At 31.6% G+C, this 26,716-nt stretch overlaps 2 protein-coding genes and 1 long non-coding RNA gene across 6 annotated transcripts; 2 read left to right on the top strand and 1 right to left on the bottom strand.

The window, feature by feature from the left end:
• Positions 1–16: 16 nt before the first annotated feature.
• LOC133030251 (WRKY transcription factor 1) lies at positions 17–3,867 on the bottom strand. Of its 4 annotated transcripts, none has more exons than XM_061102792.1 (5): positions 3,592–3,867; positions 2,102–2,946; positions 1,848–2,016; positions 1,596–1,760; positions 17–1,069 (listed from the first exon to the last, which is right to left on the bottom strand). In XM_061102792.1, the coding sequence occupies exons 2-5, from the start codon at positions 2,700–2,702 to the stop codon at positions 451–453; spliced, it is 1,554 nt and encodes a 517-aa protein (XP_060958775.1). In that variant the 5' UTR covers positions 2,703–2,946; positions 3,592–3,867; the 3' UTR covers positions 17–450. The 4 variants fall into 4 exon arrangements, with proteins under 4 accessions (XP_060958775.1, XP_060958777.1, XP_060958778.1 ...); XM_061102794.1 differs by having other exon boundaries at positions 1,848–2,007; XM_061102795.1 differs by having other exon boundaries at positions 1,848–2,007; positions 2,102–2,902.
• Positions 3,868–5,043: 1,176 nt separating this feature from the next.
• Positions 5,044–7,049, top strand: LOC133030253 (uncharacterized). Its single transcript, XM_061102796.1, has one exon. The coding sequence runs from the start codon at positions 5,275–5,277 to the stop codon at positions 6,766–6,768; it is 1,494 nt and encodes a 497-aa protein (XP_060958779.1). The 5' UTR covers positions 5,044–5,274; the 3' UTR covers positions 6,769–7,049.
• Positions 7,050–21,171: 14,122 nt separating this feature from the next.
• LOC115704940 (uncharacterized) lies at positions 21,172–22,706 on the top strand. The gene is made up of 2 exons (XR_009684111.1): positions 21,172–21,441; positions 21,557–22,706. It is a non-coding gene; the product is annotated as an uncharacterized LOC115704940 (long non-coding RNA).
• Positions 22,707–26,716: the final 4,010 nt, after the last annotated feature.

The following is a 26,716-nucleotide window of genomic DNA, read 5'->3' as shown; positions in this document are numbered from 1 at the left end:
ACAATAAGAAAATAAATATTCCCAGCGAAGAAATTATTTACTAAGGATTCTGTAAGTCCAATTTCATCTCTGAAACCTTAAACCCTACACCAAGACAGTTTCAACTTTCTCATAAATCTCTTCTAAGTTTTGGGTTTTCAAGAACGTTGGGGTAGATTACAAATGGACAATGTAATATCCATAAATTATGTGCCTTATACAATCTAAAATGTTAAATCTTTTATTCCAGTTAACATAGATAATCTAAATCTACACACAGAGATATATTTCCAATACATGCTTTTTTTTTTTTTTAACATACTAGCTACTTCCCCACATCCAAAGTAGAACCTCACTTGGACGAATAGACAAGGGAAAGCGATGAAGAAACGCCCAATACCAATATGCATAACCCGACATATTAACATCATTTAAGGTCTCCATGTAAATTACAGGAACTTGATTGATATATCACTGACTCAGTTGTTGATGTTTTCTACCGTCTGGCTTAAATGGCTCACTTGTATTATGGTGGCTTTCAAGACCCAGTTTGTTATCAACAACCTGGTTAGGTTTTGACTTAACAATACCTGACTCCCCATTTTGCTGGCTCTTTATCCAACTTGTACAGCTCGAACTTTTATTGTCATTGCCCGATTCAACGGCAACATTTTGAAGGGGACCCCTTTCTTCTTTGACACCCGACTTAACATTTTGTTGTTCATCTGGTTTACCATCGAGGGTGGGGCAAGATTCTATGGCCGTGTTGGAGTCAGGTGTGTTTGGTGATGATCTAGTTTGTAACTCACCATTTGGTTGTTCTTTGGGTGGTTTACTTTCATGTTCCAATATGGTACTAACACCCATATCAAGAGAGGCAGTTTTACCATCTGACTTGGCAGTGTTGTCAACTTGATCTGCAGTTGGAGGGGCACTTAATTCGGATACATTATGGGTGACAGTCCTTCCGGGTGGCATGTCATGATTGTGTTGTCCTTCATATGTGGCCATCACCAGTTTTGTGTCATAAGATGCCCTTTCCACATGTTTCTTAACAGGGCATCCAGAATTTGAGCATCTATAGTAACTCCTGCACAGAGAGATTGCAGAACCAAAGTCAAGAAAATGCTAAATGCAGAATCATTATGATCTTATTCAACAAAATCAAGATTACATGCTACTGGCATACGGAAAAGTAAAAGATAAAGGAATAAAAAAGGTCCCAAACGGATCTACAGGGTCAATTATTACACTCATAAATCACATTTATCAGAATGCTTGTAGCAGAGCAATTAATTTGCTAAGGCTCAGGTCAGATATCACACATTGTGGAAAACATCACTGAGTGTGTAATTATCTTAAAATTATTGACTCCACGCTATGCAAGACACTGAAGTTAAATGACACACAGCATTGACTAAATTCTTCTTTCTCATTACGCAGGAAAACTCGTCTGAAACACTATAGATTTATTTCCTTGTTATCTTTGAGAACTTTTTTAACTGTGGACATCACAAGAGATGAAAGAAGACATGTATCTTAATTTGGAGCATTTAAACAAAGGTGCAGACACACAATACAATTATAACAGTCTATAAGCATGAAATGTTACAAACCTTGGATTCAGATTTCCTTTCACCATTTTCTGTCCATATTTACGCCACCTAAACCCATCATTCACGATATCAACCTCACTTAGAGTCTGAACAACAACTCGTGGCCCACTGGTTGAGGTTGGTTTATCTTCAGTGGTTGTTTTGCTACAATGTCTGTCTTTCTTTCTATTTCATGTGGAGAAAAACAATTAAGCTTATGTCTATTCCATTATATAAGCAAATAATAATAATAATAATAAAGGAGTTACATACTGTCGCTTGGAGTCTGGATCATCATCGCTATCATCTTTTATCTTAGTCGATTGAGAAAGTGTAGACTTTGAACTATCATTAGAAGCCAAAGCTGCAATTTTCGGAATCAGAGGAGTATGTACATGCTCATTTTGAGTGGATGGTTTCCTATGCTCATCTACTGATGTTCCTTCAAGACAAACCAAAATGTTAGTCGAGGTCTCTTGAGGACCAAAATGTAGTAAGAATTATAATTATCTCAGTTTCTTGCTCACCTTTAGCAGGGTTTAACGAGGCCGCCCCATTTTGTTTCTCTTCAACAACAGACAAAGCGAAACCAACAGCCACTGGGTTGTTATGCTGAAGTTTTGGATGATCATGCTGACCAAAGTAAACAATATTGACAATCTTCCCTTCATGTGAACATTCCAATTGCTTTTTGACCAGACAGTTTGGATGGGTACATCTATAGTAACTTCGCACATATTCATTTCCCTTCACAAGCTTCTGGCCATATTTTCTCCAGTTATATCCGTCCTCAGACACTTTCTCACGAACTATCGATGGAGTGCTTCCTTCCTGACCAGATTGTGAGGTTCGGACTCCAGTTTCAGGGACTTTTGATGCTTTCATGGATATTTTAGGGGAAGATTTTCCAAGTTGACTCAAATTGAATGCATCAAGTGCAGAACCTCGCACTGACTCTGTTTTTCCAGGTTTTATACATGTTAATTTCCCACTTTTATCTGATTCTGGTATGGAAACATCAGTCCCACAGATCTCTTGTGACACATGATTTCCAGTATTGTTTCTCTCGGTCTGTTGCTGCTTGTCCAGAACTTCAGCTGCTACACTTTCTTCTCCTAAAGGAACCATTTGAGCGTGTAGTCTTATATGTGAATATAAGAGTCTGCAACTCAATTCAGGTTGCCACTACCATAACCAACGTTGATCTCAAACCAATTTCATACGCTACAGGCCATCTAACCTAAGTAGATGAATAAGCAAAACAAGATTTCCAGTTCATTCTCTTCCCTCTATGGCATGGATGACTACGCTATCATTCAACCAAAACACTGATTGAAATAGCAGAAGCAAGCAAATTCGGCCCAACAAATACCTAATGAAAAACGTCAAATTGATCACACATTTCCATCTCTAATATAGTAAAATCAGCACTAACCATAATAAAAATTTTGGGTTTAAAACCCAGAAGAAGAAATTCTCAACATAACAATTAACAAAAAACTTCCAAAGTAAAATTAGTCACTTGTTCAGAGCATATTCTCTTCACATTTATTCAGACGAGAATGACTAAAAATTAGAAAGAAAGAGAAGAAAAAAACAACAAACTTTTTAATGGTATTTTTTCCAATTCCCAAATAACTTCTTGTACTGTAAGTGATTAATTTGAGTTGAGAAATCTATGGAAATCTTTTATTATGAAAATATATCATCAACAACAATTCCCAATCAAAAGAAAAGAGAGAGAGAGAAATATTAAATATATATAATTTTGTTATTTATTTATAATTTCAGCTTTTACGTACAAATTTGTAATCACCAAATTTCACACAATCAAAATTCAACTTTATTTTTCTTTTCTCAATTACAGTTTCCTGAGCTCTTATAAGCAGCCAACTACAGACACCAAAAGTTCATCATAACCTTAAAAAAAAAAAACAGAAAAAATAATGATCACTAAATTCATGAAACTGAAAAATAGTAAAATTAATAATACTAGTAGGAATAATAATTAGCGAACCTTTCGAATTTTGAGCTGGAACAGTAAACCCTAGGTGGAGAGCGAATAGGTACAAAGCAAAAGTTTGGAATAGAAAAAAAAAACAAGGAAAGAGGGAGATCGGTCCGGGCAGAATTAGGAGAGTTAGGTTGGCCGTTGGCGTGGTGAGATGAGTAGTCGAAGGTGTGAGTATCAAAAGTCTAATCCATTAATCTGACTTGGACTTGAGAATAACCAGAGTGGGTATTTCGAGCTCTGCTCCCCTGTCCTCAACTCCACACCGTATTTCCCTGTTCCCTCCCTCGTACGAAGTTTCCTTTTCCTTGTCTTTTCCACACGAGCTGCCTAATTGGGCTTTCGGGCCTAACATTCGGAACAGTGAAAGCCGCCTCATGGATCAACTTTTGAGCCCCATCAATTTTGTTCCCATATATACACCAGTTACAAAAAATTACGGGATTTTTCATTTTTACATTTCAAAAGACTTATTGGCTTTCCTAGTCAAAAGACTTTGATTATCGATTACTGTTCATATCACTTAAATGTTGTAGTTTATGCTTACATTGACTATTTACAGGATATTTCAATTCTAATCAACGATCACAATTCAAAATATTAAAATTAAAGAAAATATTATAATTAAGTGTAAAATTCAAAATATATAATATTAATTACTTATAATTATTTTAAAATTTTAAATTATTTATAACAAATTCTATAAAAAAAATTATTATTATTTTTATGAACTAAATCTTAAATAAATTGTATCTTATCATGACGTATGTGTTTGTATGTAATAAAAAATTCTATAATTAATCGTATGCTTGAGACATTTAATTCTTTAGCACAATCATTGAGTTTTTATACCTCACGACAACGTGACATTTTAAATGGCATAGATTGAACTCACAAAATTGACTATGTCTAAAAGAGCTTACGAGCAAAAATAAAGTACTGAAATAGGTATCGAAAGTCGGGATTGGATATATATACAATTATTAGCAGCGAGACTGTTGTGAATGCCTTACCGTTAATAATTTTAACGATTATTTTTTTAATATTATTAGCGGTGGGACTCGCCGCTACTACTATTAGCGATGGAGTCTACCGCTAATAGTTTTTTTTTTAAAAAAAAATAAATAAGTAGAATTAGCGGCAAACTCTGGTTCCGTCGCTAATGCTACTACTATTAGGGGCGAATTTTGTCCATCGCTAATTATATTGCGGCTATTGATAAATTTTATTGTAGTGATAATATATAATAAGACGATATCTAATTTAAATATAAAATATTAGCACGTGAGTATGAAATATTTAATGTGAATATAAATTATTACTCTCTACATACATATAAGTTAGTTCTTGAAAGTCTAAATTTACTAAATAAATGAGTTATATTAAGTGAGTCACCGTCGAAAAAAAAAAACAACATTTAAGTTATAAATAATTAGTGAAATTGAGATAAAATAATGTGAAAAAAAAAATTTAAAATTTTTCAAATTTATTCTTCATTAAAAAAAAAAAAAAAAACCTCTTATGATGTGCAAGCAGCCACCGACTTCATTGAGAAAATCGAATTAAGGCTACAGCGTGTACATCACTTTATATTCCTGAAAAGGGAAAAATAATTCCCCCAATTCCAATTTCTGTTCCCACTGCGATTAGGCTGCGAAACCCTAACCCCAATTCTACCCATTATCGACCATGCTTCACTCGCCGGGTCATTCTCCTCGCCATATTTCATCGCCTTCACCTTCATCGAATTCACGCCTTTCAACTTCAGCCCCTTCTTCCTCCAGTACTCCTTCCGGTTCCAGACCTAACGGGGAAAGGGTTCTCGACGAAGACTCGTATGTCGCTGCCATTGAGAAGATTATAGAGCGTGACTTCTTTCCTGATATCTCGAAGCTTCGAGATCGTCTCGACTGGTTGGAGGCCATCAAGACCGGCGATCCTGTTCAACTTCGAGATGCACAGTTGAAGATTATTGAGCGCCGTGGAAACAAGGTGAGTATTCGTAACACTGATGGAAAAACTCAAACTCCTGGTTCCACTTTTATGCGAAATTTTACTCCTTTCGATGAATTAGATGGGAAAACCCCCAAAACACCGGGTTTCCTTAATAGGGTTTCGCTCGATGGCGGCGAGCCTGGGGAGGGTGGTGATGGTGGGGTTGACGTTAGTTTGTCTCTGGATGAGTTTTTTAGGCGGTATACGAGTGAGGACAATGAGAGTTTTTCGAAGATTTTGGAGAAGGTGAATCGGAAGAGGAAGGAAAGGTATGAGTATTTAACGGAAGGAGAAAAGGAAGATGTTCAGGCCATTGAGGATGCCAAGAGGAATAGAATTACGGATGGATATGGGACTTCTGATCAGCCGCCTAGTACATTGGAGAGTTGGAAGTATACTGCGAAGAATCTGCTAATGTACCATCCGGCTGATCGGGGTGAAGCCCCTTTGACGGAGGAGGAACGGGCTGTTAGAATGAAGGCCTTAGAGAAGGAGATCAATCGTCCCAACACAAGATTTCATGGTAAAATGATGGATACTAGGCCCAGAGATGATGGTAGTATTGAAGTGCTTTACACTCCTGTTGCTGGTTCAACTCCAGTTCCCATGGATAGAACAGGTGATAAGACGAAGAAGTATGATTTGGATGATTTGAGGAAAACCCCAAATCCATTTTATATAGAATCTGCTAAGAAAGCAGATAATGGTTATAACTTTGTTAGGACTCCTTCACCCGCCCCTGGGGTTGATGAATCTCCGTTTATTACATGGGGTGAAATTGAAGGAACACCGTTGAGGTTGGATGATGAGGACACCCCAATTGATATTGGGGGAAATGGCGATGGGCCGCATTACAGTATTCCTTGCCCGGCTGTAAGAGATGAGAAAGCACATTCACTATCGAGGGATGCTGCACGCAAGCTGAGAGAGAGGTCAAAAATGTTTAAAAAGCCTCCATTGCCGTCTCCCGTTAGAGGTGGCAGTGCCAGTCCCAGTGTACGGGCACTTTCGTCTGCTGCACAGAAGTTTGTGAGGAATGCAATTGGAAAGAATTCATCTTCTGTTGATGAAACACTTCGTGCTAGTTACAGGGGTTCAAGCCCCGTGCTTGCTACTCCGAAGGGTGGCAGGAGTGTTTCAAGACTTGGAAGAGATAGTAGCTTGGCTTCAAGGTCACCTTCTGTGTGAGAATGTTTTTAATACTTCATGCTGTTCTGTAATTCTCTTTCAAAGCGGCTTAATATTGTGCCGCTTTCCTTTTTCCCTAAACAAATATGAAATATGTATAGTACATTTTCTATTTTCCCTATGTGCCATTAGTTGATATTATTATCTGCTTTCTCAGCTCAATTCTGGTTATTTATTTATTTTTCTTTCCAAATTCATGTAAAATAGATTCTGTTCTCTTTTGTTTTTATGATCTCAACTTGAAACTTGATGTGATCAAATAAACATGCTACGGTTTTCTAGTGTGTTTGAATTTATAATTAGCTGATTGATATCGCAGTACTTTCAGTTGGAGTATTTTTTATGATCTTGTCATATATTGAATAGCAATAGGAATAGAAATAAGATTGGAATGAAATAAAATTTAAAATTTAAAAAAAATTGATAAAAAAATTATTAAATTTTTTCTCTTACATTGGAATGGTCTTTCATTTCTTTTTAAGATAGAATAGTCATTCTACCAAAATGGTAGAAAGAGCATTCTATTGGAATGTCAAATGCAACCAAACGAAGGAATGAAATAAAAATTATTTCCATTCTATTCTATTTTATTAGCTCTAACTAAACATCTCTTTAGGTGGCGTTTGGTTGGAGGTAATGAAATGGAATGGAATGGAAATAATTTTCATTCAATTCCTTTGTTTGGTTGCATTTTAAAGTATTGGAATGGCATTCCAATGGAATGTTTTTTCCACCATTTTGGTGGAATGACTATTCTATTTTAAAAAAAAAAGGAATGACCATTCCAATGTAATAAGAAAAAAAAATTAATGATTTTTTTATCATTTTTTTTATTCATTTTAAATTTTATTCCATTCCTATTTCCATTCCCATTTCTCTTCCTATATTTTCATTCCTCCCAACCAAAGCCTCCTTAGTTTTTGGTTATTCGAATGGAAAATGACTTAACTGGAAGCATTTTCTTTGAAACAAATTTTATGTACATGTTATTATCGATAACTTTGTTTTTTTTTTTTTTCTTTATTATTATTATCATTTTTTAATCATGCTTCATATATATGTCTTCTTCACGGTTCAGATTATATTAACCTACCTATTAACTTGCGTAAACCACTTGGACTGGTTTTTGTATGGTTCATAATCGTGGAATGTCTTTCAAGTTATAGACCCTTTCTACCTTAGGGCCTTTCCTTGAAGTGTACTTACCAGGACAATCCAGAGGCGATGTATCACTATTATTCTGTCAATGCCAATATATTTATTAAATTTCAGTAATTAAAATACAGCTGTTACACTTTGAAAATTTGTTAATGCAGTATACAAATTTGCAGATGCAAAACAGAAACAGAAATAAATAGTGTAGAATTTAAAAACTTGAATTATGTGTAGTATTAGTATTCTTTTAAACAATTCTAGTCCATGGGTCACACATAGAGAATAAAATTATTAGTAAAGTATCACAGATTATCAAAACAATTGATTTAAAATAAATTTAGACTCCCTCTAGTGATTTGATGTAACCATTTGTAATCTACCTTGCTAATCTGATCTCTGAAACGCACCAAGTAGTGAACTCTCTTCCACTATTGATGTGTGGTTATTTTCTCCTAAAATAAGACTCAAACAAATCTTCTCCCGAAGATATATGTTCACTTTCTTCCGAAATGAGACTTGGAAAAGTCTTCTCCCGAAGACCCATGCTTGTTCAAACAAGTTCTTCAACCAATTCTACAAATAGTATAAGAACAAAACAAACACTAAAACCTAGCCGAACACTCTAGGTTTTACAAAAGAAACTCTCCTCACAAAGATGAAAATATGAAAAAATGAAGCTAGTAGAGGTTAGAATCATTTTGTTGCTCTCTAAGTCCAATTTATAGAACATAACAACTCTGGAAACATTTACAATATCAAAATTGCATCAGATTATAATTGGATCTCCAATACTTGCCAAATAAAGATTATTTGATATGCTAAAATCATGACAAAACCGAAATAATCAATTAGAAAAAGAAAAAGTCAAGATTTATAAAAATAGGCAACTTTCCATAAAGAGAATTTTTTCTCTTGCAAGAAAAGATTGCCAAACAAATGCAACTAGCTGAGAAAAGATCTTTCCATAAAAGAAAGGAGCAATTATATGCACGAATTTAACGCACTAAAAATTAATTAAATTGCTAAAAAAAATACAAATTAATGAATAAATATTTTGTCAACTAATTTGTCAAAAAAAGACTTTACAATCTCCCCTTTTGATACTTTAGATAATTAAAATATTTTTAATTAAAAAGAACCTGCAAAACAAAATTAGTAAAACAAATATATAAACTCTCCCTGAGAAGCACAACATTAAACAAAAAAAAAAAGTTAACTTTAACTAAAGTTTAACACAAACATAAATATTAACTCTCCCGAGACAGTTGAGTATACAACCCAAATTAAAATTCAAATTACTCTCCTTTTTGTTTATCTATAAGGGTCAAAAAGAAACCAAAGCAAGTTCAACAAAACACAAAAAGAGAAATAAATAAAGAGAAAATAAATTGGTATAAATAATGAGATGAAAGGAAACCAATTTAAAATTGAAAAAAAAAAAAAGAAACTAAAATAAATAACTAACCTTTACCCCTTAAAAAAGAAAATCACCTTTTTTTTTAGCACATGAAAAGTAAAATAAAAAAAAAAAAAAAAAAAAAGAGAAACAAATAAGCAATTAAACTAAGAGTTCCCAAAAATATTAATTAACATATGAAGAATCAATCATGATCAACAATTAAATTTCAAGAGAAAACTCATTAAAAATTTACCAATTAAAGCACATGTTAATACTTACCAAAAAAAAGACAAAAGACTAATTTTTCTTAGCCCGCAATTCAAGCCACACAACCCCCTCCCCACCCCCCACACTTTTTTTTTTTCAAAAATAGTAAAACAAAAAAACTAAAATATTTTATACAAAAATCAAGTTATTCTAAAACATATGCATCTTTCTTTATTTCATAAAAGGGACAAATAATCATGTTATGCTTTCAAAAATGATAAGAAATTAGTATCTTAAATACAAACCATACTTACTAGATATTGAGAAAAAATAGACAAGTTACATAAAATGTGAACCATGATTTTTTTTTTTATTTTAGTAGAGGAGACTTACAAAATTGTACACACTTGTTAGACATTAGTGTCTGCAGTGAAAATGAGATCATTGTCATTGGCATGTTTTTTTTTTTTTTTTTTTCCATTTTCAGTTTAAACCCAAAACCAGATGTTGTCACACCATACTGAAAGTAGCCCTTTTCTATGGTAGTGCATCCTCTTCACAACTCCTAATTATCAAGTTTCAGCTTACTCAAAAGAAGGCTTTCACACCTCAATATGGGTAGCTCCATTCCAGCAAAGAGCTTGACAAAAAATTAAAACAAAAATTGCTCTATATTAAATTTTTAATTTATCCCTATCGCACATATATAAGTAACTCAAATCTTTTAACCCAATCTCAAAATTTTAAAGAAGAGAAGACACTAAGCTAATTATCACCAAAAAGCATATGCATGTTTTGTCAACCAAGAATGAAAGAAAGATAGATGCAAGATAAGAACTACTCAAATTTTTTGTACAAACTATAGAAATGAAAGAAAAATTAGACAATGCAAATCCCCAAAGATTTTCTGAGGGAGTCAAACCGACTTAAATCTAGGGCCTTAGTGAAAATAGCAATCAATTGTTTTTTAGTATCAACATATTCTAACTGCAATGTTTGGTTGTCAACAAGTTCTCTAGTAAAATGATGCATCATATTAATGTATTTTGTATGAGAATGCTGAATAAGATTTTTAGAAATATTTATAGCAATGGTATCATCACATGTAGGGTTGAGCATTTATACTATTAAGCCGACCAACCCGGTCAACCTAACCAAAAAAATTGGCCGAGCATGTTGCTTAAAAGTGGGCCGAAAGTTAAATGGGTGCAAAATTTGTCAACCCGTGTAGGATTGGACGAAAACGAGCTCAGCTATTTGTGGCCCAATCAACCCAACTCAGGTCGCACTATTCACGTCAATATATTTATATATATTACCCATATAAATAACTTTTTTTTTCTAACCCTTAACCTTGTTGGGTTTTATGCCCTAAATAAAACTCTTTACAATCTGATTAGTTATCAATATAAGAAATTTGAAGTGATTGATGTTTGCATGAAATTTACATGCTAATGGTTTAAATATGTTTATTACATTTACACACAAAATCAGTTAAATCCAGATCATATATTTATTCACAATTACAGTATCGTCAACACAGTGGAATGTGATTGTGATCATATGAATCAAAAGTTTTCGTCCCTGTTTCATCGATTATTCTTTTGGATTTACACTAATGTGATAATCAGCGATGATGTGTACTTACACTTGGAGTAAGTGTTATGTTCTTTCCAGGACATTAGTAAAGTATACTAGTTTCGAATGTATGGAGTATACTTTGGACTGGACCGATATTGCAACTAAGTTAAGATATTACAAACTTACCGTTATACATATCTTTCCAAGTCAATATCAGTAGTTGATCTTAAGATTAAAAGAATCTAAATCCTGATATGCTTAGGCTCAACTCAGGAGTGTTATTCATGTTCTTTGATTTATTAGTTAAGCCTACTTTTGGGTCAGGGTGATACGTATATTTTGGGAACATGATAGTATGATTGAGTGGGAGTGCTGAACATAAATATGGAAAATATAGCTTCTACTGGTGTATAGAAGTCAAGTGATGATTCCCTTCGAGCTTAGCAAATAGAAGTAAATGGATGAGCTCTTGTTTAACTGACTAATCATTAGATCACTAAACACCATTTACAGGTAGCTAAGTGTTTTAAGGGGCAAAATACATTGAGGGGTGAGAACGGTAAAGAAATCCCATCTCGATGTAGATCATCTATATAGAGGATCTTTAAATCACAATAAGATTATAACAATGGTTAAATGAGATAGTGTATTGATATCGTGGAACATACAATATGCTCTATATAAGTCTGAGAGTGCAATTCTAAGTTCTAAGAGTGGATTCAACGAAGAATTAATAAGTAGGAATTTACTTGGTAAATTTGGTTCACTTATTGGAAGCTCAACATATAGATCCATGGTCCCCATTCTAGTTGAGAACATTCTGTTTGTAAGACTCATTAATTGATTCGTGATTGATCAATTATAATTCTAAAGTTAGACTATGTCTAATTTTATGAATTTTCACTAAGCAGGGGTGAAATTGTAAAGAAAAGAGTTTTCTAGGTTTATTTATTTATTAATGGACTTTATATGTCTAATTAATAATTAAATTAAGAGAAATGCTAAAGGGCACCAGTGGTGCCTAGCACCTTCCTATGTGTCAATATCGCTATTGGTACAACTAAGTATCGGGTCCCATATAATTTAATATAATAGTTTTTAGGGAGTATCGCTAGCCAATCGCAACGCGACATGTCGCAAAGGTGCTAGGCACCACTGGTGCCTAATAGCAATGCTCTTAAATTAAATGACAATATTATTTAATAATCTATTTTAGTTATTAAATAATTAGTTTTGGCATTTAAAAGGTTAGAATTGGAAAATTGGCGTTTTTGAGAAAATAGAGATAAAATTTGATAAAACTGCAAAATCAAGTGAGGCCCAATACTACACCATGGCCGGCCACTTAAATAGGTTTTTCAAATTAATATTTTCATTATTTTAATGCCAAATAATTCCTAACCTAAACCTAGTAGTTGCCTATAAATAGAAAGTGATGGCTCAGTCACAAAACATGCTTTCGTTAGTAATCTGACAGAAATTTTTCTCTTCAGAAAAACTGAGCCTTCCCCACTTTCTATACCTGGCTGAAACCCTCTCTCCTCTTTTCTCCTTCATCTATTTTGACCCTAGTGAAAGAGTAAGTGCCCACACACAGCAAGCAGTAACTCAATCATAGACTGGAAGACTATGAAGGATCAAACTTGAAGAAGAAGGGCATTCAGGCTCAGATCTTGATTATACTCTGCTACAGAAAGGATTCAAGGGTTAGAGATCTGAGTGGAAGGAGAATTAATTCCGCTGCATCAATGTAAGGTTTTCTTAACTTTATATGTGTTTAATTTATCGTTTTAGAAAGTTCATATTTAGGGTGTTTAAACAACATACTTGTGAGTAGATCTAAGATCCTGGTAAAAATATATTTCCAACAACTGGCCTCAGAGCCATGGTGATTGATTTACTTACATGAAATTTGGACTTTAAAACGATTGTTTATTTGTTTTTTGGATGATATCATGTTGTATTGAGTGTTATTTGATGATTGATTCATGTTTGTAAATTTTCGTGAAAAATAATTGCGATTCTGTTTCTAGAATTATTTTTATTGGATAGTATGGAAAAAATTAAGCAAGTTAGCCTTTTACAGAACTGAATTTTGATTTTATTTGAATTAGTTATGAATTTTTGAAGATTTGAAAAAATCGGGGCTGTGCTGAAATTTTCCTGCGATCGCGAAAACTGTCCGTACAGCTCACAATTTTTTCGTTTTTCTTCGATTTTTCATGCTTTTTCATGGAATTAACTTCTGATTTTTTGTGTAGTTTTGTATTAATAGATTTACTATTCCTAATTCAATTCTAATTATCATTTTGAATTAATTTAATATTTTTTTAAATTTAATTCAAGATATTAGTGTAATTTGAATTTCAATAGAATTAGTATCTATCTTCTTGCTAGAAAAAAAAAATCTATCTTATTTTTAAATTTGATTATATCTTATCTTATTTTTAAATTTAAGGTCAGATTTTATATATATATATATATTTTAAATTAAATCTTTTTAAATAATTTGACCTTATTTAAATTTAAAATAAGATAATTATAATCATGTAATTTTAAATAGATGTAAGATATTTTGCTAACTTTTAAAATTTGTTATTTTATTTATTTAAATTAAATTTAAAATCTGATAAGATATTTCATTTATCTTTTCTAATTTTTATTTAATTTTTATTTATAAAATAACATTTAATTTTAAAAAGTAGTTAGCAAATTTTTGAAATGATATTTAGGTTGGTTGAAACCTAATTTTTCAAAATTGTAGGTTTAATTTTAATTTTTTTTTTATAATTTCGAAATTTAAATAAATATTTTTTTTTTATTTTTTAAAAAAAATATTTTTAAATTTTATTTTTCGAAAATTATTTTTTAATTATTTATTATTTTCGAAATTTATTTATTTAAAATTAAATAAATCCTACTTCCAACTATCCAGCTAACCTTGTTGCAGGAGTATGTGGTTTTAGCTTGTGTGTAAGTTTTCAAAACCTATTATTACTTGATTGCAAATAGCCATGGTTACCTTTTGCCAGATCTAATGATCTGATGGCTCCCTTGGTCAAGTTAATAATTTGTAACAGGTAAATTTTACAATCTTATTTCATCTGTGTATGACCTAGCAACATGATAGGACCCATCCAAAGTGTGCCTGTGTGAGCCTATGTGTTTAATTTTATTATAGATGCATATAGGTTGTTGTTGCTAAAATAAATTATCATAGATCTTGATAGAATTTATTTAGGCCCATTTAGTTTTTGGGCATATTCAATTAATAACAGTTATTTATTTTAAGGTTAAATTCCTCTTTTTTGGGCCTTGTCTGAGAGTTGGGAGTCATAGAAGTGGGTACGACATACTGAACCCAGCACCCCCTCACATGAACTACCCCAATTGTGAAGGCCCATTTGCCTGATTTGAATAACTGTACTAGGTTAATTATATTAGTTTGACCTAATAAAATTGAATTAGCAACATAATTAACTTTTAAAATATATGAAATTTATTTTCATTTTAATATTTTAAAGTTAATTTTAAGAAAAACACTTTTAGTTTAGATATTATTTCTAGACAAACTATTTGTATTTTTCTTGTATTTAATTAAATATAGAATTTTAACTAACTAAGATTCTTTCTGGAGCTTATTTTAATTAAATATTCCTATTTAAGTTATAAATTAGTTGTATCAACTGATTTTTCTTATCTAACTTAAATTTGAATATTTTATTTAAATTTAAATTAAGTTGAGGAATCCTAGGCATTAGTTATTAAAGATTCTTAAGATATTTTTTAAGTTAATATCTTTTCGAATATTAACTTAAAATGGAATATTTTAGATATTTTTTAGGTTAATATCTTTTCGAATATTAACTTAAAAAGATATCTTCAAATTAAGTGGTTACAACTTAATTTTTGATATTTAATTAAATCTAAATTTGAAATTATTTAAGTTTTAGATTTTTTCTATATAACTTAAATTAGATATTTTTCAAATTTTTGTTGAAAAGATACTTGGTCAAATAAGATATTTTCTAGATAGTAATTTCTAGACTACTTATTATTTCTAATATTTAAATAGGAAAATAATATACTTTGTGAAATTAATTATTTAAATAATTAATTTTGGTACAATTTTATTAAGTATATTTTTCCTAGTATTAAATTAGAAATAAATAATTAAGCCTTCTCTACACTTAATTATTTATTTCTTGAATTTAATACATTTAATTAACTTGAAAAATCTAAATATCTAAGTTGATTTTCATCATGATACTTAAATACTTATTGATTTTTCATGACACTTAATTAAATAGAAAATTATTTTTAGGTTGAAATTTAATTTTTCAACTAAAATTTAAATAATTTTCAAAATATATATATATTTTCTTTATTTTATTAATCAATTTCAAAATTTGCATTTTAATTATGCAATATTTTCGAATTTTTTTTTATCTTGAAAAATAGATTGAGTTGTAAATTAATTATTTATTTTAATTAATTCTTGGGCCAACTTCAATCAATGAAACTTTCATTTAATTGATTAATTTAAAATAAATTAATTTAAAATATATATTATTAGAAATTGAATTAACTAGTCAAAAGAAAATCTAGATAGGTGATATTTTTGCTTGAAGTATTACTTTTCTAATTTTATTATTTTCGAAAATAGTATATTTCTTTTATATACTTTATATTTTCGAACTCAATAAATATATTCTCAAAGGAAATTTTTAAGTTGCTAATTATTTAATTTAATTCAACTTAAATTAATTTCCTTAATATTTATATTTAAGATTATTACTAAGATGAAAATAATTAATTTTATTTCAATCACCATCTAAGTATAATTTTATAAATATTATTTTAAATTCTTATTTTTGAATTTTAATTCTTAATTTAGAATTTAATGAGATTTATTTATTAGAATAATAAAAAAAATACATTCTAAAGAATGAGCTTTATTATTATTAAGATATTCGATCTCCATTGTGGGTTTTACACCGCGTTTGTTTTAGTGAGTAATCCTCCCTAATGGAGGAACGTTCATTAGCAATTTCGCACCGTTTAATCTCGCATGATAAGTGGTTTGTAAGTGTTTTATATGGTATAGATCACCCTAATGGTGGCGACCATATTTGACTTGCAAATTGCGAAACAATGGTAGAAGCTCATGAGATAGAATAGCCTTGACTCTCGCCTAAACGGGACAACGCTGGATTCCAATCTTGATCGAATAAAAGGTTGCTAGAATGTTTAACATTTTAGATGAGCTGACAACTCTATTCAATGGATGGTAGCTTTGACTCTCGCCTAAACGGGACACTGATATCAGTTTGTTGAAAAACCTTGGAAATTATTTAGGATTGAATTTTTTAAGTATTTTCTCATATCATTCCTACTTGTTATGTGCTTATAATTTCTGAATTGATTTTGTGTTAAACCATTATTAATTTCTATTTGTTGATTTCTATTATTTTGTAGTATCCTGTTTTGTCAAAATGAATCCCATGTTATCACTGTTGACTGAAAACAAGCTGAATGGATCTAACTTTAATAAATGGAATGAGAACATTAATATTGCTCTCATAGGAGAAAGTGTCTTGTTTGTTTTAACTGAGCCGTCACCTGAAGTGCCTGGGGACAATGCTTCCAAAGCTGTGAAAGAAAAGTATGAGCGTTGGCAGAAAGCAAATGACAAAGCTCTATACTTTATGCTTTCTAGCATGGTTGACACCCTCAAAACTCGGTTTTCTAAAACCGAGAAGGCTGCTGAAGTTATGACGAAGTTAAATGAGCTATTCGGTAAGGCATCACTTCAGTCACGCTTTGACGCGACTAAGAAGTACATTAATGCACGGATGGAACCTCATCAAAACGTGCGTGACCATGTTCTCCTCATGTCTAGTTATTTCCAAGAAGCCCAGGATCATGGTGCTGAAATGGACAGTGCTACTCAAGTAAGTCTTATCTTGAATAGCCCGACTCCAGCATTTCTACCATAGACATCAAATTATGTCATGAATAAGAAGGAAATTGACTTTCATGAATTAGTCAATGACCTTCAAACTTATGAAAATTTGATTGGAGGACCCAAGAAGAAAGGGAGTAAACCTCATAATCCTGGGAATGGTAATGGGACGATAAAACCTGAAGCAAAGGTTGCCTCTGCTTCAAAGCCCAAATCGAAGAGGAAGTGGAACAACACCAAGAAGCGAACTAAAGCCATGAAGAATAAAAAGGCTGCTCCTTCTAGTGATGCTACACTTAAAGGAAAGTGTTTCTACTGCAATGAAAAAGGTCATTGGAAATCCCAGTGTCCTAAACTTCTTGCAAAGAAACAAGATATTTCCATTAATAAACTTTAAGAGTTTTAGTGAATTATTATCCAATTGGATTTATGATTCTGGACTAAACTTTGTTTATTTGTTTTCTTCTTCTTATAGGCCAAGCTACTTGAACTCAGATGAGTTGGATCAGCAAGCTGGACCAAGGGTGAAATCGTCCAGATGAAGATGAAGCTCTTCAATTTATTTTGAATTAATTGTTTTAGTTTAAAGACAATTTGGATTTCAAATTTTAGTTAGGGATATTTATCCCTGTTTTCCTCATATTGTTGCAATACATTTTTTTTTATTAATAAAGTTTATAATTTTCGAAATTCACTATTGCAATTTATGAGATTGAGCTTCATTTAATTTTATCTTCATCAATTATTACCACATTATATTTGTATGTTTGTATGTGTAAGTGTTTTTATTATTGATGCAAATTCTATAATATTTACAACTCTTCATAGAGTTATATTATATAAACACTAGAAAATATTTCTATGTTTATTAATAATTGTTCATTCTAATACAATTATTAAGAATTTGTTTAATAAAAGGATCTTATGATCTGATAGGGGTGGAGAAAAGTTAAGAAAACTATGCAGTTCAACGATCTTTTATATCTAATGAACTCTGGATAGTATTCAACTCCACATAAACTCTATCACACTAAGAGAATCATGATCTTTACAACTTTTAGGGGTGGATCATAATCTCTATATACTTAGGGGTGGAGGTTATCCATAGTACCCTATATGTATATTATTAGGGGTGGAGTCCATTCCACAATTCCCTATGTAACACATATCTTGTTTAAGCATGGAAGTAATATAATGAGTTAGCTGTTATCAATATAAATTCTTGATCTTGATTGTATGTTCCATTTCGATTTTACTGTTGCAAGTAAAAGTTTGATACCTTTGAAAGTTCTTTGTTAAAGTTTCACACTACCTTAATTGAGTGGGAGAATCTTAAAGTTCTATACTCATCTTCATCAGGTTGATACTTGTGATAGGTACTTAAGAACAATACTGAAAAGCAAATCTAACCATTCACATGGATAGGAATAGCTTATCAGAATTATGAGAATAAGATAAAGAACTCTAGTTCAGTCCATTTGAATGACTTGAACCTAGAATTCTTAATCCTCATAAAATTTTATGGTATCTTAATTTTGATTACTTTATCTCTGGCATGTATTTTTCACTTCAAAATACTAGTCTGCTATGTTGATGACTTAGTCTTAACTTAAAGTTTCAGACTAATACAAAAGTCACAACTAGGTAACTCTCTAAACAATCAGAGGTTAAAAGTATTATTTAACCAGACATCTGCTATTGAGTGGGAGCTATCTGAGATGTAATCAAATAGGGAACATTAGAAGATATTCAAGAAAGTTATGAAAGTGATCTATATGTCATATATTAAGGAACTGTGTATCAGTTGTCTTTGTATCACACCATCTAATTTCGAAATTCTGTAAGATGGTGCTTACTTTGGGGGTGGAGGAATTATTGTATAATAATTCAAGCTCTACCAGAGAAGAACTATAACTTGGTCTATTCGAAAATACCAGAAAGTTATATCACTGAAGAAAAGTCTACACCGTATTATCTCAATTACATATTTTAAAATATGAGAGATATGTCTTCTGTTAATTCAGATGTACTTTTAAAACAGTAAAGATTTCAGTATCCCTTGATGAGTAAAGCATATAGTAAAGGATGTTTCATAAGTGTATTTATGAACTAGTTTCCAGATGTTTGGGTGGATTCAAATATACTACACTTGATCTGAAGATCAAGACATCAGATTGACCTATTTGCGCAGTTTGTTTTATATTAGTGCAAGTGGGAGTTTGTTGGGTTTTATGCCCTAAATAAAACTCTTTACAATCTGATTAGTTATCAATATAAGAAATTTGAAGTGATTGATGTTTGCATGAAATTTACATGCTAATGGTTTAAATATGTTTATTACATTTACACACAAAATCAGTTAAATCCAGATCATATGTTTATTCACAATTACAGTATCGTCAACACAGTGGAATGTGATTGTGATCATATGAATCAAAAGTTTTGGTCCCTGTTTCATCAGTGTTACTGGATTTACACTAATGTGATAATCAGCGATGATGTGTACTTACACTTGGAGTAAGTGTTATGTTCTTTCCAGGACATTAGTAAAGTATACTAGTTTCGAATGTATGGAGTATACATTGGACTGGACCGATATTGCAACTAAGTTAAGATATTACAAACTTACCGTTATACATATCTTTCCAAGTCAATATCAGTAGTTGATCTTAAGATTAAAAGAATCTAAATCCTGATATGCTTAGGCTCAACTCAGGAGTGTTATTCATGTTCTTTGATTTATTAGTTAAGCCTACTTTTGGGTCAGGGTGATACGTATATTTTGGGAACATGATAGTATGATTGAGTGGGAGTGCTGAACATAAATATGGAATCTATAGCTTCTACTGGTGTATAGAAGTCAAGTGATGATTCCCTTCGAGCTTAGCAAATAGAAGTAAATGGATGAGCTCTTGTTTAACTGACTAATCATTAGATCACTAAACACTATTTACAGGTAGCTAAGTGTTTTAAGGGGCAAAATACATTGAGGGGTGAGAACGGTAAAGAAATCCCATCTCGATGTAGATCATCTATATAGAGGATCTTTAAATCACAATAAGATTATAACAATGGTTAAATGAGATAGTATATTGATATCGTGGAACATACAATATGCTCTATATAAGTCTGAGAGTGCAATTCTAAGTTCTAAGAGTGGATTCAACGAAGAATTAATAAGTAGGAATTTACTTGGTAAATTTAGTTCACTTATTGGAAGCTCAGCATATAGATCCATGGTCCCCATTCTAGTTGAGAACATTCTGCTTGTAAGACTCATTAATTGATTCGTGATTGATCAATTATAATTCTAAAGTTAGACTATGTCTAATTTTATGAATTTTCACTAAGCAGGGGTGAAATTGTAAAGAAAAGAGTTTTCTAGGTTTATTTATTTATTAATGGACTTTATATGTCTAATTAATAATTAAATTAAATGACAATATTATTTAATAATCTATTTTAGTTATTAAATAATTAGTTTTGGCATTTAAAAGGTTAGAATTGGAAAATTGGCGTTTTTGAGAAAATAGAGATAAAATTTGATAAAACTGCAAAATCAAGTGAGGCCCAATACTACACCATGGCCGGCCACTTAAATAGGTTTTTCAAATTAATATTTTAATTATTTTAATGTCAAATAATTCATAACCTAAACCTAGTAGTTGCCTATAAATAGAAAGTGATGGCTCAGTCACAAAACATGCTTTCATTAGTAATCTGACAGAATTTTCTCTCTTCAGAAAAACTGAGCCTTCCCCACTTTCTATACCTGGCCGAAACCCTCTCTCCTCTTTTCTCCTTCATCTATTTCGACCCTAGTGAAAGAGTAAGTGCCCACACACAGCAAGCAGTAACTCAATCATAGACTGGAAGACTGTGAAGGATCAAACTTGAAGAAGAAGGACATTCGGGCTCAGATCTTGATTATACTTTGCTACAGAAAGGATTCAAGGGTTAGAGATCTGAGTGGAAGGAGACATTAATTCCGCTGCATCAATGTAAGGTTTTCTTAACTTTATATGTGTTTAATTTATCATTTTAGAAAGTTCATATTTAGGGTGTTTAAACAACATACTTGTGAGTAGATCTAAGATCCTGGTAAAAATATATTTCCAACAAACCTAACCTGAAGAGACCGCCTCCTTCACTTCACCTTACTTTCTATTGTTCAACTAACACAACCTCTCTCCCTCTCTCTTTTGTATGAATTACCTAACTCTAGTAGACATAAGGATGTCGCCTCCCTCCTCGCTTTCTCTTTCTTTCTTTGTATCAACTTTGTACTTTCCCTTCCCTAACGCGCACACACACCACCAGTGACAAGTTTTTCTGCCATAAAAACTCAAGCAAGGGTGCAAATAAGGTACGTTATATCTCTAATCTTTGTTTTTTTTTCCTTTGCTAGAAGTTTTATAGATGACCTTTCTCAATAGCAATCGCACTCAATTTTCTTTTTGGTTTGCCGGAATAATTTTAAGCAAGGGCCAACGTCGCTACTCTATCCCATGACTCTCTTTGCTCTCTCATTTGGCACTCAACAACAACCTCCATCCGTCAAGGACCACAACGAATCAGTCCCACACCCATGTTTCTCTTTTCCTTTGTTATTTTTATTTCATTAGAAACCTTTGTTATTTTTATTTTATTAGAAAAAACAAAAAACAAATTTAATTATTTTTAATTTTTCTTACTTTTGTTTCCAATTTTTTATATAATGATTTACTAAATGCTTATTTGATTTGTAATGTAATATTTTGTAATTAGATTTGGTTATATTGTTTATGTTATTGTAAAAAGGAATCAAATTTTTCTTATTGTTTATGTTGTTTAAGAAAAAGTTTCAGATTATTTTATTGATGTATATATATACACGAGATATATTTGTATGTTATATTGTTTATTTCTTTTTTTTTAGATTGGGCTCAAAGAAGAAAGTTAGAAATGCCAATTAGAAAAGAAAAACTCTATAGTTATTTTGCTTGATTGAGAACAATTAGAATAAAGGTATTTTGTTCACTCTTTGATTTGATTAACATATTACTTGTATTTGTTGATATTTTTTAACTTCAAACTTTGTTCAATTTTTTGGTGCACATTGATTTATGTTCAATTTGTTTTGTTGTTGTTGTTTTTCTTTTAGTAGTTATAGAAGATATATAGTAGTTTTATATAGATTGTCCATAAATGTGAATAATGTTCTGTTTTGAATTGTAGGCAATGAACTTGAGGACAAGGAATTACCAAAAGGAGAAGACTTGATGTTCTTGATTGATGACATTGGAAATATTATACCTTATTTTGTTCAAGTTTGTAGTCACTGTGACACTGTCTAGTTGCTCAGTAGGCAATTCATGAGTGACAAATTTTTTACAATTTTAAGACTTGAATTTTGGATGACTGTAATAAACTTTGAACAATTTTGCTTTATGTATGAATTTTTTTTTCTTTAATTTAGGTATGAATTTGTGATCATATTCATATTTAAATTTTTGTAGTTGTGAAAAGTAAGGGTTGTAACCCAACCCAAGCCATAATAATTGGGTTGGTTTGGGTTGGATTATACATAAAATTTAAAAATGAATGGGTTAGAATTTAATAAATCGATTTTATTGGGTTTGCCCACTAAAATAGTCTCAACCCGGCCAACTCAACCCATGCTCAGCCTTAATCACATGCAGAATAACAAGTAAGAATAGAAGTGAGATTTTAGAATTTTTGTATTTTTGAGGTTCTATTACTTGGAAATGGTTTATTATGGCATGTATATGTGTTCTGGAGCTTTATGAAAGTTTTGGGGAAGTTTTAGGTTGATTTGGGGAGTTTTTGTTTTTCTGTAGTGAAAAACGACACTGTTTTTTCTAGTGCGGAACCCAAAAAAATGGCATGCTTTTTTTTTTTTTTTGAAAATGGCCTACCGTTTTATGGGTAGCTTTTCCATTTCATAGTTTTTCTCGTGTTTCCTCAATAGTTAGGGCCTTACCTTGCTAGTTATCGATATAAAAATTTTTAGTTTCAAGGTTAAGTCCCTGGAAAGTAGTTTAGCGTATCACTTATTAATTTTGCGTATGTTGTGACTTAGGGGCCTATAAACCATTGAGTAGCAGTTCCACTCAGGTTGACTGGCACACCTGAATTCAGAATCGAGATAAAATTAGTATAATGATATATATATGTGATTACATGTTTAGCGTGGATGTTTATGATTGGCTATTAGATTATATTGAAATAGCGGTTAGAGTTATATTAGATATCGATAAACGTATGTTTGGCTTAAGTACTGATTGACGCTATCACATCAGTACGATTAGAGTACCTAGTATTGGCTGATATTATGGTCAATAGTACTGTCGTAAGAACATTCTAGACTCAGTACATGTAGAAATTTTTGTGTGTTATTGAGGTGCTATTGCTTGAAAACGGTTTATTATGGTATTTATAAGTGTTCTGGAGCTTTATGGAAGTTTAAGGTCGATTTAGAGAGTTTTTTTATTAGTAGTGAAAAACGGCACCATTTTTTCTGGTGTGGAACCCTAAAAAATGGCTTACCGTTTTTTTTGAAAATGGCCTACCATTTTATGGGTAGTTTTCCCATTTCATAGTTTTTCTGGTGTTTCCTTGATAGTTAGGGCTTTACCTTGCTAGTTATCGATAGGAAAACTTTTAGTTTCAAGTTTAAGTCCCCAGAAAGCAGTTTAGCGTATCGCTTATAAATTTTGTGTATGTTGTGATTTAGGGGCCTATAAACCGTCAATCAGTAATTCCACTTAGGTTGACCGGCACACCTGAATTAAGAATCGAGATAAAATTAGTATAATGATATACATATGTGATTACGTGTTTAACGTGGATGTTTATGATTGCCTGTTGGATTACATTGAAATAGCAATATCAGTATACATAGAGTTATATTGGATATCGATAAATGTATCTTTGGCTTATATACTTATTGGCGCCATCACATCGGTATGATTAGAGTACTTAGTATAGGCTGATATTGTTGGGAATATTTTACCATGATCTAGATTTACTAACAAGTATGCTGATTAATATTCTAAATATGAATATCTCTAAGACAATGAAATTAAACACATAAGAGTTTAAAAAACATTACATTGATTGTAGCGAAATATAATGATTCCTTCCACTCAGATCTCTAACCCTTGTTCCTTTCTGTCATAGAGTATTATCAAAATCTGAGCATGGATCTCTTTCTCTTCTTCGAGTTTGGTTCCATCGTCTTACTCACTATGATTGAGTACCTGACTTGCTATGTGTGGGCATGACACTTTATCACTAAGGGTTCGAGTATGAAGAACAATGAAGGAGGCTTGAAATCACTAAAGAAGGTGTCTCTCATCTACTAGTTGTCAGAGAATGAAAATTAGATTTGGTAGGTTAAAAAATCAAGTGTTGAAGTGGATGAGATGAGAGCATCATGTTCCTTTTATAGTGTTTCAACTAGGGCTTAGGGTTGAATTATATGGATTAAAAAAGAATAAAATAATGGGCAATAATTCACATTAGTGGCCGGCCATAAAGGGACCAATCTCTAGTTACAATTTTCCCACTTTATTTCAACCAGTTATTCTTCTTTCAATAATACCATATTTTCTATTTCAATCCTATAAATGTCAAAACTATTTATTTAATAATTATAATTAATTATCAAATAAAATTACCATTTATGTTATTTATTAATGAGACCATACAAAGTCTCTTAATTAATAAATTGACCCCAAAACCTCTTTTCTTCACAATTAAGCTCTTGCTTAGTGAAAATTCGTAATTAGGACATAGTCTAATTTTAGAATTAAAATTGATTAATTAAAATCAATTAACAGAGTCTGTAAGTAGTGTTATCTCAACTAGTGAGGGGACCATGGGTCTATATAACTAAGCTTCCAATAAGTGGATCTAGAGTTTACAAAGTAAATTCTTTAACTTATTAATTCCACCTTGCGCCACTATAGATTTAGAATAGAATACACTCTCAAGTATATAGAACGCTCTATATGTACCAAGATATAGATACGATATGATTATCCATTGTTACAATTCTAATAGTCTAAGATCCTCGATCTATAGATGATCTACATTGAAAAGGGATAAATTTACCGTTTTACCCTTCAATGTATTTTATGCTTAAAACACTTAGCTACCTATAAATGATATTTCAGTAAACTAATGTAATTACTGAAATGAGGCCTCAATCATTTATCTCTATTCAGCCAAGCTCGAAGGAAATCATCGTTTTACTTCTAAATACTTATAAAAGCTATAGATTCCATATCTATGATCAGCGCTCCCACTCAATTGAACTACCATGTTCCCAAGATGTAAATATCTGCCAGAACCATTAGTTAGCATCCACGAATCTGATCCATAAGCTGAACCTAACCATATTAGGATTAAGATCCATAGACCTTAGATCAACCATTGATATTGACTTAGAAAGATATAACAGTAAATTTATGATATTTTATATCCAAGATCAATATCGGTCCCTTTCAATGTATACTCCATACATTTGATATTGGTAAACTTTGCCAATATCCTGGAAATGACATAACACTTATCTAAGGTGTAAGTATACATTATCACCGATTATCATATCAGTCTAAATCTAGTGAACTTACAAATCATGAAAATTAAACTTTTGACATATAATTATGATTATATTCCACTGTGCTGACGATACTACAATCATGAACAAATATATATATATATATGTATATATGTTCTGAACTTAATAGAATTTATACATTAAGTATACTCATGAAATAAATCATGTGAACCATGCTCCCCAGACTTTGATATCTACCAAATCATGCCCCTCAAACTTTGATATGTACTAAATCATGCCCCTTGAATTTTCATCTATGTTAGAATTTTTTTACTAATATTAGACAAAAGTCTTTAAATTTAACAATCACAATAGTTCGGAAGGAATTTTTAACGGCCAAAAAAATTCAGGTGGCACAATTTAGTACATATCAAAATTCAGGGGGAAAAATTACTAATTAGCCTTAAAGAAATGTATTTTACAAAATCATATTCAATTAATTTTTCTTGTGCCCTCCTCCTAATTCATTCTTTGTAACTAGACTTAGTGCTTTTTATTTTTACCAACTAGATAATGACAAGTCATAGTGATCTGCTGAGTTGGATGTAAAGTTTGCTACCACGGACCATCCATGAAATGTACCATGAAATGACATGAATGACTTGTTTTGGTTTGGGCTTAAAGTGAAATATCACTTGGCTGAGACTTATTGGCTGGTGAGTTTACTTTTCATGCCCCAAGGCATTAATAGACTCACAGGTTCCTCATATTCTCCCATCTAATCTAATCTCACTTTCCTGCGTGGATTTTAACACTTATGTCTCCCAACCAATACCATACACAACACAATTATCTCAATGTTATCTTTCATATAATATTTTAAAAGGTTATGTTTTAGATATACTAATATTTCTAAATCTATATATAATTCTCAAATCTCAATCCATTCACCAAAAAAAAAATACCTATAAAGGGAAAGAGTGTGCAACATCTTTATGATAAAAGGAGATCGAACTAGTAAACCATCAAGCACTCTCGTGAGAGTATTTACTTTATTATTCAAAATACCACTTTA

This window comes from Cannabis sativa, chromosome 8 (assembly GCF_029168945.1).
Source record: "Cannabis sativa cultivar Pink pepper isolate KNU-18-1 chromosome 8, ASM2916894v1, whole genome shotgun sequence".
Taxonomy (NCBI): Eukaryota; Viridiplantae; Streptophyta; class Magnoliopsida; order Rosales; family Cannabaceae; genus Cannabis; species Cannabis sativa.
This window is presented reverse-complemented; position numbering and strand designations above follow the sequence as displayed.

Coding starts and splice junctions, on each gene's coding strand:
- LOC133030251 (XM_061102792.1), bottom strand. CDS start 2,702: ATGGTTCCTTTAGGAGAAGAAAGTGTAGCAGCTGAAGTTCTGGACAAG. Junction 2,017..2,101: donor CTCGTTAAACCCTGCTAAAG/GTGAGCAAGAAA, acceptor TTTGTCTTGAAG/GAACATCAGTAGATGAGCAT. Junction 1,761..1,847: donor GATCCAGACTCCAAGCGACA/GTATGTAACTCC, acceptor CACATGAAATAG/AAAGAAAGACAGACATTGTA.
- LOC133030253 (XM_061102796.1), top strand. CDS start 5,275: ATGCTTCACTCGCCGGGTCATTCTCCTCGCCATATTTCATCGCCTTCA.